The sequence below is a fragment of the Ascaphus truei genome, chromosome 5, assembly GCF_040206685.1.
Source record: "Ascaphus truei isolate aAscTru1 chromosome 5, aAscTru1.hap1, whole genome shotgun sequence".
Lineage (NCBI taxonomy): Eukaryota > Metazoa > Chordata > Amphibia > Anura > Ascaphidae > Ascaphus > Ascaphus truei.
Genome location: NC_134487.1, coordinates 81,816,363 through 81,835,140, shown reverse-complemented (window position 1 = coordinate 81,835,140; position 18,778 = coordinate 81,816,363). Strand labels below are relative to the sequence as shown.

The 18,778-nt window shown below is 41.0% G+C and overlaps 1 protein-coding gene across 2 annotated transcripts in view; it reads right to left on the bottom strand.

Annotated features, from left to right (window-relative positions):
* Positions 1 to 18,778, bottom strand: part of TMEM117 (transmembrane protein 117) — a 427,961-nt gene that overhangs the window by 33,548 nt on the left and 375,635 nt on the right. For both annotated transcript variants that reach the window (XM_075600117.1, XM_075600116.1), the window contains exon 6: positions 12,265 to 12,424. In XM_075600117.1, coding sequence (XP_075456232.1) covers positions 12,265 to 12,424 — 160 coding nt within the window. The remainder of the gene's footprint in view (positions 1 to 12,264; positions 12,425 to 18,778) is intronic.

Sequence of the window (18,778 nt, the reverse complement as noted above, 5' to 3'; positions counted from 1 at the left end):
ATTCTAGTGATTGACTCTAATGTATAATTCTGAAGATTGACCCTGAGGGGTGATTTGACTCTGAGGAATAAATCTGAAGATGGACTCGGAGGAGTGATTCTGAAGATTGATTTTGATCTATGATGAGTGATTCTGATAAGAGATATGCAAATGAAACCCTTATTGTCCTGGTCTAAAGGAGTTTGCATTAAGCTGAATTACATACAGTACATGGCAAAGCTCAGTCTCTCATACCTGTTCGGGGAGCTGGGTCGGTGCAGGCTGCGTGTGGATGCTTGAAGATAGAATAAGGACTATATACAGTAGTCCACAGAGGGGGGCTACACAAACTTACAGAGACCCAAATCATGGGTATTTCGTTCAAACTTTTAAAATGTATCAGCATTTCTAGCGCAACTGTTCAATTTGTCTAAAGTCAGTATATAGTGAGAGACAGGTCTCCCAAGTACCGTGCTCAGCTATGTGGTATCACTATAAGCATAAGTATGAATTTGTCCCATTGATATATAAACAGCAGGGAAACATTTGTCTTGTCATTCATTCATAGTCCGTGTTTTCCATATAAGTACCTCCTTCCACATGTGGGTAGGACCTGTATATATAGGTATAGTCAGTCACAAATATCTGACCACCTAATCAACAGTAATAGTGTCCCCCTGGATAATAGTGTAGGTACAGTGGAAGCGCCCCCAGAGACCGCAGTGAGCGGACTGGGGTACTCACGGTTAAGAAGTACAAATGATTCCTTCGGCGTGCGTCACGCTGGTAGTAGAACGACAGAGAAATCCTCCAAGAGATGAAGCGGAGCACAGCACAGCAAACAGAATACAGGGGCTAGACACCGGCAACGATACAAATCCTTTATTCCATGAACAACATCATGGCTAGGGATGGGTAAAAAGCTCTAACGCGTTTCGGGCCGTCGCCCTTTGTCGAAGAGGGGCGACAGCCCGAAACGCGTTAGAGCTTTTTACCCATCCCTAGCCATGATGTTGTTCGTGGAATAAAGGATTTTTATCGTTGCCGGTGTCTAGCCCCTGTATTCTGTTTGCTGTGCTGTGCTCCGCTTCATCTCTTGGAGGATTTCTCAATTTGTCTAAAGTTCACTATTTCCCTTTTGTACAGAAAGGTGTCAAAATTGCTTCTGTATAATTTTACCAAATTAGTAAAGTAAAGTTTGATTGAAATGGAGTAGTGAGCTTTCCAGCAGTAGAGGCTCAGTTAATGAAGCAGGTAAAACACTGCCAGCAGTGGCAGGTGTGCCAGTTGCTTTCCTGATACCACTAGCAGCAGCGGTAGTACAGTAGCCACACCCCTGTGTTTAGGGAACCCGTTGTGGCTGAGTTGAGCGTGGAGGTGGTAATAATTGAACATTGTTTAACCTCCCTGTTTGGAAACAGCTCTAGCCTAAAGGAAGCAGGTTATTCTGAGAAGTTGATCGCTTTTTCTGTGTTAGAGAGTGAGTGTGTGTCAGGGCCAAGGCCACCTTTGCCAGCAACAGTCTCATCTTTGTCACCATCCTCAACCGATTCGGTGTTGCTAGTGTCAGTGAGTGCTGATGCTTTCTCTGCCAATGAACATCTGTTGTTGGAACAGATGGTCCACACCAGCAGGTGCAATAACGCATTAGCCCTGCCCCCTTTTCACAAGCACCTAATTCAAACACAATGGTATTTGCTCGCGCTGGCACATTGTTTGTGTCCATCTACCATGTGCCAGCAGGAGCAATAAAGGCTGCTACATGTGTATGTGCTTCCAGTTCTAGGCGAATAATAGCCATAGCCAATGATTAGATTTTTTACAGTGATGCAAGTAACCTGCAGTTTCTCTATTTCTCAGTAATACTAGTGCACTGTTGTAGCAGTACGGAAACAATGTACTGGAGTAGTGCAGTTTTATTGACGGCGACCACCCCCCCACCCCCAACCTCCCTGGCAGTTACAGTAGATGTTTCCTAAGCAGGGAAAATGGAGGATGCCATCTGTCACTGCTACTTATTCCATGGTGAATGTCACTTGGGACTCATTAATTTCCTCTGCAAAATGAGGTAAAAGGTGTCCCAAAACACTTTCCCCTTCAGACTCTTCAGAATTGGCGGGAAAATGTTCTCGCAGACGTAAGAAATCAAGTGTTAGGAGGTCGTTAAGCTCGACTTCACCTTCTGATTCAAATGAGAAAATTCAGCTCTGGAAAAGAGCAAACAAAGTCCTGTGAACCTCGCTTGAGGGAAAAATTACAAAGGAAAAAAGCACATTTACCTTCCGATATTTCTACTTCTTCAAGTCCTCTAGGGCAGCCAAATACTAATGGAATAGCTCTTCCTCCTCACAGAGGTTAGGACAAGCACTTCTTGTGATCACTATAAGAGGAGGAGCGGTGAGGAGGAGAAGCAGCAATCCCATTAGTATTTGGCTGCCATAGAGGACGTAGAACAAAAAGCAGATTTTTCTATGTTTGGGGTATGGAAGAACAAATCTACAGAGGCCTGTAGCTGGCAATAAGCTCGTCAATAAGCTCGTCAGAGCTGCTATGTACGATACAAGTACCGGAATGAACCCCTCAGACGAGGAGCTCCTAGTTTGCTGTTCTTTGTTTTCAGCCAGGTTAACTGGGATTCGGAGAAGGCCTTCAGATGCACTGCCTTTAGCGAAAAAGGAAAACGGAGAGAAAGGATGAGGGTCAGTCTCACAGGGAAAACTCCTCCATCAATAGCCTATAGTAACCACTGGGCCATTGACTCAGAAGTATGTGATTTTACCCCTTTGGCTTTCTGGTTCTCTCTCATAAAAGAGGATGATCTGATATTACAGAGCCATACAGGAATACCGGTTATTCAAGCACTAATTCCCCATCAAATAGACCCAGCATTAGTTGTGATAGTTAATGTCTCCTTCCAGACTGATAATTTGGACCAATTGTTACATACCGTTTAAATTAGCTGATTCGGCTGGTCCTCTTTTGTTTATGCTAGATAAAGCAGAAAGAGAATGTATTCAGGGACCCCAGCTATCAGTGAAGGTCCTGTTAGCCTAAAAATTGGCAGTAAGGTGAGCCACCTTGATTATACTGTAGGGCAAACCTTTAATTACGTCACCACTGCCTGGTTAAATGTTGCAGGATTATTGGACTTGGTTCCCACATTTAGAGAGCTCATGTCTATTTGCTCCCCAATTTCTGGAACAAGTTAAGGACAGATATAAGGCCAACAAATCCTTTTCTGACTTGAAGGGGGCTCCCAGTGATTATAATAGAGAGCCCTTTTGAAAGGAAGTTCGATTCGTCAGGCTCTACAGACCGATCCGAGACAACCCCATACAGGGTCAAACAAAAAAGCCCTTCTATGAAAAATAAACTGACTGGAGGAGTGTCATCCCTCGTGACCTCTCAAATAGGTTGACGCAGACCTCAATCTGGTAGGTTATTTTTCCAGATCACTGGGAGGGAAGTTATCCAAATGGAAATCACATCAGACAAATGGGTCCTTAGAGTAGTAACCAAGAGACTCTCACTTCCCCTCAACAGATTTCCTTTTCAGATTTCTACTTCATCAGGGGTCTACAATTCTTGCTTAGACTCCCCCCTCTCTCAAGCTCTAGAACAGGGCAGGATAGAGCTAGCAGACTCAGCGTTTTCAGGCTATGTCATCCATTTATGTCTGGTACTGAAACCAGATGGCTCAGTTTGACCTAAATGTAAAAAATTTAAATAAATTCAAACAACAAAAGAGAATTCAAATGGAAGGTCTATCAGATATACCCACAATAGTAAATCCCCAGTCCGTTTGCATAAAAATAGACTTAAAATATGCATTTCATGCTGTGCGAGAGAGACACCTTAGGTTTATGTGGAAAGGGCGTAGGTGTCAGTAGACAGTGATGGTTTTTGGTCTGTCCAATGCTTTTTACACTTCTACCAGAATAATGAAGTCAGTAAGGGCTCATCTCCACCAGAGAAGGTTTTGTCGTTGCATTTATCTAGACAATATGCTTCTAGTTCATAAGAATCTAGATACACTAACAGAACAAAAAAATTACACTGTCTCTGCTAGAGAAACTGGGTTTACTATAAACAGACAAAAATCAATATTAAACCCAACACAGAATATTCAATACCTGGGATTATTCAGATATATATTGTAAGAAATATTTATTGTGTGTGTACAGAACTGAATCTATGTGACAAATTTCTGCTATCACAACTATTGTCAACTTTGTATTCCTGACATTTCCGCCGATTCTATGGAAACAAATTGAGAAGTCATGCTACAGGATTCTGCAAGGTAAGTGGGAGAGGCCCATGCAGATCCAATGAGCGTTTCAAATATAAGCATGTGGAGATAAGTTCATCATCCAGTGATTAGCCCCTACTCATCTGAACCAGTACAAGTTGAGGAACCATAGTGTTCCTTTATTTGTTCCCAGATTACGCAAAGAAAAAGGAAGACAATAATGTTACTGCGTTTTTGTAAATCTTTATTGTTTATTAAAGATTAAGCATTTCAATAATTTGTACCATGTATTGTAGGTTAAGTATAAGACAAGATTGGGGTCTTCGTATTAGTAGGGTAAGTAAGGATTGTCATACAATATGTTAAGCTTCTGGAAAAATTGAATCGCTGAGGTTTGCGTGAGCGCACGCACCCGCTTGTCACGTGGTAGTCAACTTGCGACTCTTTTTTACTGGCTCTACTTCTTTGGGAGTCTTCTCCTCCAACCAGCTTTTGTTACGTGGAAATCCTGCAAACTCTGTTCTCTCTCCGTCAATACTAATAGTGTAAAACGTTGTACTAGTGCAGAAACACTAATACACTCTCTCTGTGCCTTCCTTGCCCTGATTACACACAGCTAGCTAGTAGCTACCCCCTTCCATATCTCCTGTTTTCAAACACAGAAAAACGCTTTTTATAATGGTCTGTCTTACGTGCGCTGCAGGCCTTTTATTTATTATTATTGCTAGTGTGTCAGTGCTTACATTCCTTTCCCTTGTATTGCATATGCACGCACAGACAGTATTTAGCAAACTGTTGTATACCATTTTGAGGTCACATATGTGCAAGATTGCACAATCTTTGTTTTCTTCATGTTTTTGAGCTAATCACAACTTAGATAGACTTCCTTAATTTCTCTTCCTAGACTTTAGCTGTGGCAGCAATTACACAAAGCACTTCTGTACATAAACAGGTTTTCACAGGAGAAACATAAAAATATCAGTCTGTTCACGGCCCCTTCCTCCCTTGCATCACACAGACGAAACAAATGAGGGCACACACTGAACAATCCAAGCACTGAGCACTGCACCAACATATATGTTATTGTTGTGGCTGGCAATGATGCACAAGTGCTGGCTTTTTTGGACCCCCAAAGAATGAAAAAAATTTTTTAAATAAATTCTTCCAATAGCAATTTGGCAACTGGCACTGAAGGTGACAATAAGGGCGGAGGTGGTGGATACTAGTTGGTGGTGATATCTATGCAGAATGAAACTGGTGGCAGTTAGCCAGCTCAGCCAGCGATGCAGCTTAACTTGTCTGAGAGACTCTCCCTACTCAATGCATTTCTCTTTCACTAGACATTGCAGCGGTGGAAGCGGTCACACAAAAACCACTGTTCTTTGTGTACAATACATGAAATAAGAGTTTCTCAAAAGAGTGAAAATAAAAGCAGTATGTCCTTGCGGCCTCCCTCCCTTGTGTTACAGGTTAAACACTTACGAAGGACATATATAGAACCGGCCGGGCCCTGTACTAAAATAGATTTTATTTCTATTGCTTGCAATGGCAATGCTTTATGAGTGCTGGCTTGTTTGGGCCCCACAAAATGCAAAGAATGTAAACTAAAATACAAAATCATGCCACTGGCAAATTAGCAACTGACAATAATGATGATGATGATAGTAGACAGCAGTGGAGGAGTCCACTGGTGGTGGGTTAGTAAGCAGCAGTACAGTAGCTTAGGTTTAAATTGTCTCAGATGCTCACTTCTCAATTAGTTTCTCACACTTGACTCTACAGTTGTGACAGCAATCGCACAAATCACTGTTCTATAATCTGTACATGTATAAGTTTGTGGTTCTCATCTGCATGATGTAATCAGTCACTGCTTTGTGCTGATCATACACCACTAGCATGTTTGAGTTCCACCAAATGTGTACGTCTGTTTTGAGCTTGTTGTGTGGTTGTTAGACTGTTGCAGGTGACAGAGGGCATTATAAGCTGTGAAAGAATGGCTAATGTGGGCACAGATTTGTTTACATGTTAATCTTATCTCCTGTACTCTCTCACACTGCTCTAAGAAATGGTTTACTGTCAAGTAAAGAACATGGGCAAGGCAGGGAACATGAATCAGGTTGCTCTGGTCTAATGCTGCCACCAGGTTGGGTCCATTATCTCCTGCCACTAATTCAACATCCAGGCCCCTCAAAAAAGCTAATATTCAATCACTCCTAACCCTCCAATTTCAAAAGAACATCAGCCGCTTTTTATGCCTTCTGATTAAATCCCAGAGTTCATAGGGTAGCCTCTAATACCGTACGTGCTGCTGCTGAATCCCTAGTTCTCAACATGACTACCACCTTCAACACACTGTCCCTTATACCAAGAGAGAAGAAAGCACATCCAACCGGGCCCACTTTTGCCACAGAATTTTCCCAAAGGTGTGGAACAGGCTCAGTCAAAGAATTTGAGCTGTCTCATCCAGATTCTCACTTGTCAAAGAATTCCTCCCTTACTGACTAGACCCTGCAGCCGTCATACCAAAAAACCCTGTTTTTAGTGTACAATAAGAGAGTCTACCAAGGCGGCAATGAAAATAAAAGGAGTATGTCTTTGGGCTCTCCCTACAGTTTGAAGGGTAATGCTGCACTCCCCAAAAGGAAATGAAAATAATACAAATACCGGTGCTCCTGGTTCACGAATCTCTGCTAGGTACCCCCAATATCTTATGTGAAAGGAAGAACCTGGGCACTGCGGATTTCTGCTAGAAAAATTATTTATTGTAAGGCTTAAATAAGTAATAAATTATTTTTCTAGCAGAAATCCACAGTGCTACACGTAAAGAAGAACCCGCACAGCTAGAGTTAAACCACGGTGAGGTGCTGACTGGATGGAGACGTAATTGTATACAGGAGAAAAGGAACCCAGTCTTCAAGCACTCTGTCACAACAAGATGTATAATTGTAATGTTAAAATACTTTATTAATAACAATGAATAAAAAAAGGGCGATTAAAATAACATTAAATAGTGTGATTCAACAGCACGTGACTGTATCATTGGTAACCCACCTATGGCTAGGTGGGTAGATAGTGAGTAAGGAGATCCCTAATAGATACTCGGGATCTATCGGTCAGACCTGTATAGTGTCTACCCGTGAATAATGGTGTAATAGTAGCTAGAGAACCTCAATGACACTGTCAATGCAAGGTATCAATTCTTTAAGGGTGACCCCAGACTGATTCACTAGCCAGGTCTGAGGTAGTGACCTGTATAGCCCACACTTCAAGAGATAAGTGCAGACTGGTATGACAGGTACTGCAGTATCACGGGTAGACACTATACAGGTCTGACCTACCGCATACCATGCCAGAGTGTGCTAATGTACACACTTTACTAAGTTTGTCAATTTAGTGCGTTACATTATACGCCCCGATACATCCATATTGAGACAACTTTTTCTAGTGGGCTCTCTATGGCTCCTTCCCTATATCTTTAGGTAGCTATAATTATAGCGATAGATCCCGAGTATCTATTAGGGATCTCCTTACTCACTATCTACCCACCTAGCCATAGGTGGGTTACCAATGATACAGTCACGTGCTGTTGAATCACACTATTTAATCTTATTTTAATCCCCCTTTTTTTATTCATTGTTATTAATAAAGTATTTTAACATTACAATTATACATCTTGTTGTGACAGAGTGCTTGAAGACTGGGTTCCTTTTCTCCTGTATACAAAAATCCACAGTGCCCAGGTTCTTCCTTTCACATTTGGACTCTCCCTCCCACGTGTTACAGATTGAACAATTAGGACACTCGGTCACAAAGCCAAGCACCGTGCTGAACAGATATTACGTTTGTGTCTGGCAATGCTGTATGAGTGCTGGCTTATTTGGACCCCAACAAAATGTTTTAAAAAACTTAATTAAAATTACGCCAATTGCAAATTATCAACTGGTACTGATAATGATGACTATGAGGGCGTTGTTGGTGGATTTTAGGTGGTGGTGGTGATAATATCTATATATTGCAAAGCAGGTGCTAATACCAATTATTGACTGTGGGTATATAGTGTATGATGCCGCAAACCAAATTCGCCATCTAGACATTCATTACAGCTCAATATGCCATTTTGTCTTATTATGTAACTTCAACACCCACAATTATATGTTAATTGAACTAGGTTGGCTATCCCTTGAGTCCACATGCAACGTACATCTTTCCTGTCTTACCTTCAAATATTGTCTGGACAAGTCACGCAATTATCTGAGCAGGCTTCTTATTCCAACTCTGCACAGCCTGTATATACTTAGATCTGCCTCCAGAAACTTTCTAATGGTTCCAATATTCAATAAATAATCTGGTTGCTCTTCCTTCAGAGTCTCTCAAAGCGGCTAACTGTTCTTTCAAGAGTGCAGTTGTTTACTACTTGAATTTTTTTTGTCATTGTAACTTGTAACGTTGTCAACATTATTTAGTTCCCAGGACATACTTGAATACGAGCAGTAATGCTCAATGTATTTTTTCCTGGTAAAAATATTTGATACATTTATAAAAAATAAATCTATGCCGTGGCCAAAATGAGTGACAACTTGGGCAGCCAGTCACTCAGTCAGGCAGCAGATGCACATACTGTAAATGTGTAACCAGGTAGGCATATTATTGGAGATAAGGAAAAAGCTGAGTATTAAATAAATTCTTTGCCTCTGTGTTTACCAGGGAAGAATCAAGTTCAATAGTAGTGCCGCAGGAGGAAGCCACAACCTCCATATTAATGAACAATTGGTTAACTGAGGAAGAAGTTCATAAGCGACTTGAAAAAATTAAAGTAAATAAGGCACCTGGCTCCGATGGCATACATCCAAGAGTTCTCAAGGAGTTAAGCTCAGTAATAGCCAAACCATTATATTTAATATTCAAGAACTCCATTTCCACAGGCTCAGTACCACAAGATTGGCGTAAAGCAGATGTGGTGCCTATATTTAAAAAGGGAGCTAGATCACAATCGGGAAATTACAGACCTGTAAGCCTGACTTCAATAGTAGGGAAACTACTTGAAGGTTTAATACGGGATAATATTCAGGAATACATAATGGAAAACAAAATTATTAGTAATAGTCAGCATGGATTTATGAAGGATAGATCTTGCCAAACTAACCTTATTTGTTTCTTTGAGGAGGTAAGTAGGAATTTAGACCAGGGTAATACAGTTGATGTGGTCTACTTAGATTTTGCAAAGGCTTTTGATACGGTTTCACACAAGAGGTTGGTGTACAAAAAAAAGAAAATTGGACTCAGTAATAATATATGCACCTGGATTGAAAACTGGTTAAAGGACAGACAACAAAGGGTTGTCATAAATGGAACTTTTTCAGGTTGGGCTAAAGTCGTGAGTGGAGTACCTCAGTGATCGGTAATGGGACCCCTGCTTTTTAACTTGTTTATTAATGACCTTGAGGTTGGGATCGAGAGCAAAGTCTCCATCTTTGCTGATAATACTAAATTGTGTAATAGAATCAGAGCAGGATGTAATTTCTCTTCAGAAGAACTTGGAGAGACTGGAAACGTGGGCAGGTAAATGGCAAATGAGGTTTAATACAGATAAATGTAAGGTTATGCATTTGAGATGCAAGAATAAAAAGGCGACTTACAAATTAAATGGAGATATATTGGGGGAATCCTTGATGGAGAAGAATTTAGGAGTGCGTGTAGACTGCAGGCTTAGCAATAGTACCCAATGTCAGGCAGTAGCTGCAAAGGCAAACAAGATCTTATCTTGCATGAAACGGGCAATGGATGGAAGGGAAGTAAACATAATTATGCCCCTTTACAAAGCACTAGTAACACCACACCTTGAATATGGAGTACAATTTTGGGCACCAATCCCAACAAAAGACATTATGGAACTAGAGAGAGTACAGAGAAGAGCCACCAAATTAAGGGGATTTACAATCTAACTTATGAGGAGAGGCTAGCTAAATTGGATTTATTTACATTAGAAAAGATGCGTCTAAGAGGGGATATGATAACTATATACAAATATATTCGGGGACAATACAAGGAGCTTTCAAAAGAACTATTCATCCCACGGGCAGTACTAAGGACTCGGGGCCATCCCTTAAGGTTGGAGGAAAGGAAATTTCACCAGCAACAAAGGAAAGGGTTCTTTACAGTAAGGGCAGTTAAAATGTGGAATTCATTACCCATGGAGACTGTGATGGCAGATACAATAGATTTGTTCAAAAAAAGGTTGGACATCTTTTTAGATGGGAAAGGTATACATGGATATACCAAATAAGTATACATGGGAAGGATGTTGATCCAGGGATTAATCCGATTGCCAATTCTTGGAGTCAGGAAGGAATTAATTTTTCCCCTTAATGGGGTTTTTTGTTTGCCTTCCTCTGGATCAATAAGTAAGTATAGATATAGGATAAAGTATCTGTTGTCTAAATTTAGCATAGGTTGAACTTGATGGACCTATGTCTTTTTTCAACCTCATCTACTATGTAACTATGTAACCAAGTCTCACTTTTCACTATTTTTCAAATACTGTAGATCCTGCTGCCTTCTGTGGCAGCAGTCAGACACGACATTGTCTATTGTGTACATGCACAAGTTTCTCAAAGGGCAAAAATGAATAGACTGAGCCACTGATTGAACCACCTGTGCTGAAGCAGGGATATCCTAAACACCTAACCTGTTGGTGACCCTTGAGGACTGGAGTTGCCCACCCTGCCCTAGAGGTTAAAAGACCAATATGCACTACAGGCATACCCCGGTTTAAGGACACTCACTTTAAGTACACTCGCGAGTAAGTACATCTTGCTCATTAGGCAAACGGCAGCTCACGCATGCGCCTGTCAGTACGTCCTGAACAGCAATACTGGCTCCCTACCTGTACCGAAGCTGTGCGCAAGCGGGGAGACTATAGAGCGTGTTACAAATGCGTTATTTACATCAGTTATTCATTTATATGATGATTGCAGTACAGTACAAGCATCAATAAGTGGAAAAAGGTAGTGCTTCACTTTAAGTACATTTTCGCTTTACATACATGCTCCGGTCCCATTGCATACGTTAATGCGGGGTATGCCTGTACTGTAGATGTGTGTTGAGAGAATTATTGCATCAAACTCTTGGAGTTAAAAGTAGAGGCTAATTGAAAAATATTCAGTGAACCTACCAATGTACAACATAATGTAATAAATTCCTAAGCATCAAAGAGGGGAGGGAAGGTTGTAATAATTACTCGAGAAAGAGACAGGTTCATTAAGTTTAACTGTGTGTAATCTACTGGCCATAATGAATAGTGAGATCACCAGCAGTTTTATTAATTAAATGTATCTGTTGTAGAAATTGATTAGCTAATATTTGCAGTTATTAAAAAAAAACTATTTAATTCATATTGGAACAAACTGTAAGGAAATATTTATGAATAATTTAACATTATAGATTTACTAGTTGCAATGTTCACACATTTTAATTAATTTGATTACATTTGATAAATGTCTATTTTAAAAGCTACTTTTGAATAATACTCTGCTTTCTCCCTGGGGAGAACATACACATTGGGTACTGGGCTTCTGATACAATCCAGCCAACAATGCAATGTGTTTTTCAGCTTCCATGAACTATTATTTGAATTGAATAAACTCCTATCCTTTCTCCAAGTTCTGAATATCAGAGCCAGTTCCAACATAATGTATCCCCTGACTATCTTTTATGTTTGTGCTGAAATAGCTTTTGCATCCTGTTACTCATGTTTTTGTATTTTATTTAAAAAAATAAACACAAAGTTTAAAACTCTAAGATTCAATCTACAGAGTTATCATGGTTATATGTCTGTGAAGCCTACTATATGTGAAAATAAAACTGAAACACCCTGTAAAACAAATAAACCTGGACAACCAAATTACAAAATATTATAAATGGCTATAAAGTAAAACACCACTTTATGACTAGGATACATTTGCATAAATGTAAGTCATTAATATGATGGAAAACAAGTTTGTAGTGAAAACAGGTTAAAATAAATCAGTGCAACATACCTGCATAACAATAAGAAGGTCAAATACCAAGATAAATGAAGCCAAAAAAGCTCTTGAGACCTCATCACTAGGCAGAAATCCACGATTCAGCTTGTCCCAGCTTATCCAGTCAGTAGTAATGACAAGAACAACCGCAGAGGTCAGACTGAACAAAACAGTCCTATAAGAAAGAAAGCATTACCTGAACACATCTCAAAAATGCATAGTAAAATCCTGCATGCCAGCACTATAACTTCAGCCAATTAGTGGTATAGAACTTGTGTATCTGTTTTGCATATAGAACTTTTCCATCTGATTTGCAGTAGACTTCCGAATCTATTATTTCTTCATTATGTTTACTTTACTTATTCCAATACTTTATAGATACTGAGTGCTTCACTATTATAGGTGTTGTAGTAAAAAGGTATATTTTACAGTAGTTTCTCTAAAACACACTGGCCTTTCTTCCTTTCTCTGCAACCACTATTCAGATGTGCTTTTCTTTTTAACACACTGTAGATATTATTAGCTGTTGGGTTTACCATGTTCATTTTTGTCCGTCTCACTTACTGTAATTCACAACTACAGTAGATGCAATTTAATTAAAGCAGCAGTACTACAGTACACCCCCCCTTGTTTTATAAGCAAAGCACGTGACAATGTATAATTCTGCATTCTTACCTAAGCTTGCAATTTTTTGGTGCTCCTGTTATAAATGTGTAAAAATCCTGATTGTGTGCCTAACGAAATGGCCGCATCCTAACTTTGTGCTGCAGTCTGTCAAATGCTACAGCTGATATGTAACATTATATGACTAAGTGTAACACATTATATATTACTCTGAAAGCTGTAACAATAGTCTGCTGTTTGGAACATAGCAACAGATCTGTTTGTGATACTTAGGCCTCGTCCAGGGTGAGAGCGCGCTCGCGATTAAAACAAAAAACCTCAATCCCCCCATCCATACTGCGCGCATACGTGCACGTGAGCGTGCAGAGGTGCGATGCTTGCCGAGACAAATATTTTTGTATTTTCGCACTTGCCCTTATCACGTGCGTCATTCAGCCACTGAGGGTGAACAACTCACGTGACGTCACCGGCACGCCCTCCTACACACGCAACTAGCTAGCCAGGAATCGCCCGATGAACATGAGTGCCTGATGTCACAGCGCTTGAGCACCAGTGCGCTTGCATCTAACCTGGACGAGGTCTTACTTGCCAAAAGCAGGGCTCAATAAGGTGCATGTCAGCCTGTTTCAAATGAGGAAGGGAATATGGCTTTCTAAACGGTCGCTGATAAGAGAGAGAAATGGCAGAGCACAACCGGAATCATCCGAACAAGAAATTAAGAGGAAAGTGCGTTATCCATAAAAAATGTAATAGTCATGGAAGGAAAAAGGGCAAGGCATTACCCTACCAACATGTTTTGTGCTACACAGAGCACTTTATCTCTTGCCTTGATAAAGTTAAGTTGAGGTTGCAGAAGCCTCGTGTGGTCCCCCGGCATTTAATTGAAATGCCTTGGGGTAGAGTGCGGGGCCTCTGCAACCGCCCGCACCCCCCCTCCAGAAAAATCCTGCGCCCCCCGCCCAGTTTGCACACCATTGGTCTAATACAACAGAACTGATTTTTTTTTTAAATAGGATTTTTCTTGTTTTGCTGCTTTAATTCAAGATTCATTCTTATACCTTCAAACAAACAATAACAATTCCTCGTAAAACAGTGTTTGGTTTTTTCCAAAATTAAGTGGGGAAAATCCTGTGTATGCTCTCTTAGACCATTTAGAGCTCTTCCAACAAACTATCAAATCAATTAAATATGTGGGAAACCTCCAGATTCTACTTAAAAAAGCATGATCACATAATATTATGTCCCCGAGTGCAGGGGTGCACAAATATCTGGTGCTGCTCCCCCATGCCTGCTCTCCGCCAGTGCTTGTGCCCCCCCGTCCTTACCTGTGTGCCGCCGTTAAATGACGCAGTGGAGTCATGTGACCCTACAGCATCATTTGACACCGCATTGCCATGGCGATGCATCAACCGAAGCCAACTGAATTACAGTAAGGTAGTTACAGAAGCCTCGTGCGATACGCGGCATTTAAATGCCTTGGGAAAAAGCGTGGGGCCTCTGTAAACGCTGCGCCCCCTCCACCCCAAAAAATAATCTCACGCCCCCCAGTTTGCGTACCCCTGCTCTAGTGCAACAGAGGAAATCATTTTCATCAGTTGTGGACTTGTACGTAAATGATCTATCCATGGTACAGAATCATGTACGTACAAAGAGTATTCTCATTGGGGTAAATACTCAGAACTCTGTTAAATACTTCACGATATGTTAACATCAGTTGACGTATTGTTAAGGGCTAACAGGGATATTCAAAGCTCATTAACAATGCGTGAAATGCTGTGTATATAATGTAACAATGGCCTCCTATTACTTTAACTGACATTTGAGCTAATGCTATGCAAAAGAGGCGAGGACAACCTCAACATACAGGCATACCCTGGTTTAAGGACACTCACTTTAAGTACACTGGTGAGTAAGGACATATTTTCAATAGCACCATACCGCTGTGTCCGTACGCTCGCTTTGCGAGTATGGACACTTATTCTGCCCTACAGACCGCCGTAGTACTGACGCGCTGATTACCCTCGCCCAATAGGCAAACGGCAGCTCGCGCATGCGCCTGTCAGCACGCCCTGAACAGCAATACCAGCTCCCTACCTGTACCGAAGCATCGACATGTGGAAAAGGTAGTGCTTCACTTTAAGTACATTTTCGCTTTGCATACATGCTCTGGACCCATTGTGTACGTTAATGCGGGGTATGCCTGTATACAGCAGCAGTACATTCAAGTTAACCCGGGAAATAAGCTTTTGTTAAAGTTTTTTGTTAGGTCGTATCATATCAGCCTTGATTTTATTTTACATGCTTTAAGATATTGCCTCTTCTGATATTGGAATGTATCCCTTTAACATTCAAGAACATTATTATTATTCTATTTTCCTATATACATTCAGAGGTCTCATTTCCATGGCAACTAAACACACTTAAACCAAAATATAAGATAACTATATTCCTAATGTAGAATCTTTTTGCACTTGCTTCCCCTCTACCCCTAAAGGAAATGTTAAAAGTAAAAATTCCCACTAATTTTTCATGCACCTTTTGAATTATACAGTATTACCGGTAATAACAATTTCAACGCTAAACCTTTGAAACCTAAACATCAAGTATTTAACCGCTATTGACTTCACTTTCTTCCAGGAATAGACCAATATTCTCCAATTAAGATGGTCATTGTGTATTTTTTAGCTGTAGTATAAGCCCATTTTGAGAAACATATAATTTACAACTAACTTTCATTTGAGTATTGGATTTGGAAGACATTTAGCATGTTACCAATAGCTTATCCCATTCAGTACCGTCAGTATGTATCCTCAATATGCCTTAAAAGTTTTAGCAATTTAGAAACGTACAAGTCAAATGTTTGACAAACAGTAAAAAATAATAATTAAAAAAAAATGCAAAAACCTTGTCACTTGAAATCTTAAAAGTAAAGTCCAAATTCATGGATTATCTGAAGAGTAACAAGTAAATCTCTGTAACCCCCTTTCCCCTATGCCTAAGGGAAACCGCGGGCGATTACGAGTGCTGCTGTTACCTATGAGGCTCACAGAAGACCAAAGTCTCCGCTTCTGGGTAGCCTGGGGTGCTATATCTTGCGGTGCAGCGCCTCCACCTATGAGGATCCAAGCATAAGCGGGATGACTCCTCATAGGAACCAATAACTACTATACAACCTGGTATAATATAACTGCTTTACTGTATTACAGTATAACAAAGAGAACAATATATCACATCAACACAATACAATGTAATGCAGTAACATCAATGGTGGTCCCCCAAAGTACTGTGTGTACACTAGGCACCTAGAACCCCGGTGTCCGCAGACCAAGCCCACCCAAATGTGAGGTAGTGCTACCCCCTGTAAAGTGTAGGTGCACAGTGGTACCTTCCTGGTCAATGGTCCTGACCAGGGAACACTTGTGGAACAGAGTTGGATCAGGTCCCACGCAGCGGGGCCTCAAACATAAATCCCCTCACACATTACGCTCCAGGCCACACACGTGGTGATGACTCCAGCTGGAGTGCCTTGCTTCTGGCAGCCACATATGAGGCCGTTCGCAGTCCACAGGTCACCGCGTGGATGTCCGTCCAACGGCGCAGTGGTGCGTGTTGCAGCTCTATATGGGAGGGTCCCTATCTAGGGCCTTCCCTGCAATACTATGCTCAATAGTGGTCAGGGCCTAACTGGGGCCCTAGGGACACGTTCTGGCCTAGTCCAGGGGCTTACTTGCTCCCTAGACAAGTCCGCACTCCTTGGTGGCTCCTTCAGGTCTAACCACGCGGGCTTCTTGTCCCGCGGAGGAGATCCAGATCCACAAAATGGCCACTTGCTCCTCATTGGCTGGGATGGCCCATGTGACCTATCCCCAACCTGAGGTTTCTGGGAGTTGTAGTTCCGCGATTCCCAGATGGGCACCACAACTTACATTTGGTCTGCCAGAGGAGCTGAGCAGTTCCCCCTCACACCGGAGGTAAGGAAGGGGGACCCTGCTACAACTTTCTTAGGTCCTGTTCTATGGAGTTCATCTTCATTTCTGGCGCTTGAAGTTAATAATAATAATAATAATCTGAGATGCTTTTGTGCCTTGCATATCTTTCCACCAAAATGGTTCCTTCGTGGACCCTGTTGCTGTCACTCCAGATCTCTCCTTTTACTTTGGTGAAGAAGAATTTGAAAGATTATTTTGCTACGGCTGCCACTATGCAGATCTTTGGTTCCTGGATCCCAGTGATGAAGCAGGGGGTGCTTGTCTTCCTGTGATGCTCCCAGTTCTCCTCTGGGCCACTGCAGCACATGTTGCTGCTCTCAGTCTATACAGATCTTTTGGCTTGTTCCAATAAGTAGAGGTAGGGGAAGGTTCCCCAAGTATAGGAGAGATTAGGCCTCCCTTTTTGTTATGTTTTAGCCAGACACAGTGCCTTAGTAGTTAGGATCCTAAGACAATGGTCAGAAGAAATATGTAGGTCCCAGAGAGGGAATGCAGACATGCCACAGAGGGCCAGCTAGAGAGGGCTCTGGGATGTCAGAGAATCAGCCCCACGAGTGGATCCCCATATACAGACTTCATAGCTCCAGAGGAAGAAGCAGTTCCATGCCTTGACTAGAGGGTAATAGTAACCTGCACAGAACAGGCCAGGATCTCAACAGGGGCACAAAATAAGTGGGATCTTATGTATTGTTATAAAAAGGGGGGCCTAGTCCAATAAAATGAATTTTCACAGTAACAAGTGTATTCACCCCCCTGTGGTGAGTCTTAACAGAGGGCACTCTATATATAGCTCCACCCATTCTTGTGAAAGGAGGTTCTTCAGCGTTCTGACTGAGGTTCTCAATGCATCAGGATCTCTCTTCAAACTGTTTCCACATCATCTTTTTCAATGGGTAGCACAAGTCAAGTACCTCCTCTGGGTAGGATCGGAACCTACTACAGGATGAATCCCCTGAGTTATTATGTCACACGTTTTGTTAAGGTATATCCTATGTTAATATACAGTATGTGAACTGCTTTTGGACTACTGTTCAATAAACACCTTTTTTCTTTTATAAAACTTCCTGATGCCCATTTCTATGCTACGCTTTCATCCACACCAAACTATGCACTTACTCTGCACCATCTATATGGCCAGAGAGACTGAGCAATTACATTCTGGAATCATCTGATGTGACATCATTCATAGCCAAGGAATAGGGGTTACATTTACAAAGTTTACTACGGAATTTTTTGTATAGTACATGCAATGTACAAAATATATTTTAAAAAAAATTGAATAGCAGAAACAAAAAATACCAGAACATTAAACAAGGTCCAAATAACTAATGGTCGCAGCTAACAACTGTTGCATTGATTTGCAAGCAATACATAAATGAGTCATTGAAGATCACCTTCACTTAGAAAATTCATATCAGCTAAATCGCAGTGAAAATAAATGAGGTCAAATATAGGAAGAACAAGGAAGGGTATGAAGATAAGTCTTTTCTGGATTCAGCTTGAGAAAAATTGATGATAACGGAAAAAAAAAGACAAAGTGAAATGACTGGATTACAACATCCAGTATGAGTTAATAAAATCACTGCGCAGAATATTAAACTGCATGCGCCTGACAAGACCGGCGGAATGAAGGAAAAAAGGTGACCCACAATAAACTATAAAGAATAATAATGAAGAGTCAGCTGCTGATCCATAGAACGTTCCAATGTTACAGAAAATTAATTTGAAACTGTCTGATCCATTAAGCAAATAAGAATTATGAAATAATTTACATGTACTGTATAGATTGCTAATGAAATTGTTTCATAAAATGGACATAAATTCATAGTGGCCATGTGGAACTGGAACAGTGTCTTAAAGGAAGATTTTCTATTTTAAAGAACAGGTTCTCAACCACAAGTATTCATCCCTACTGT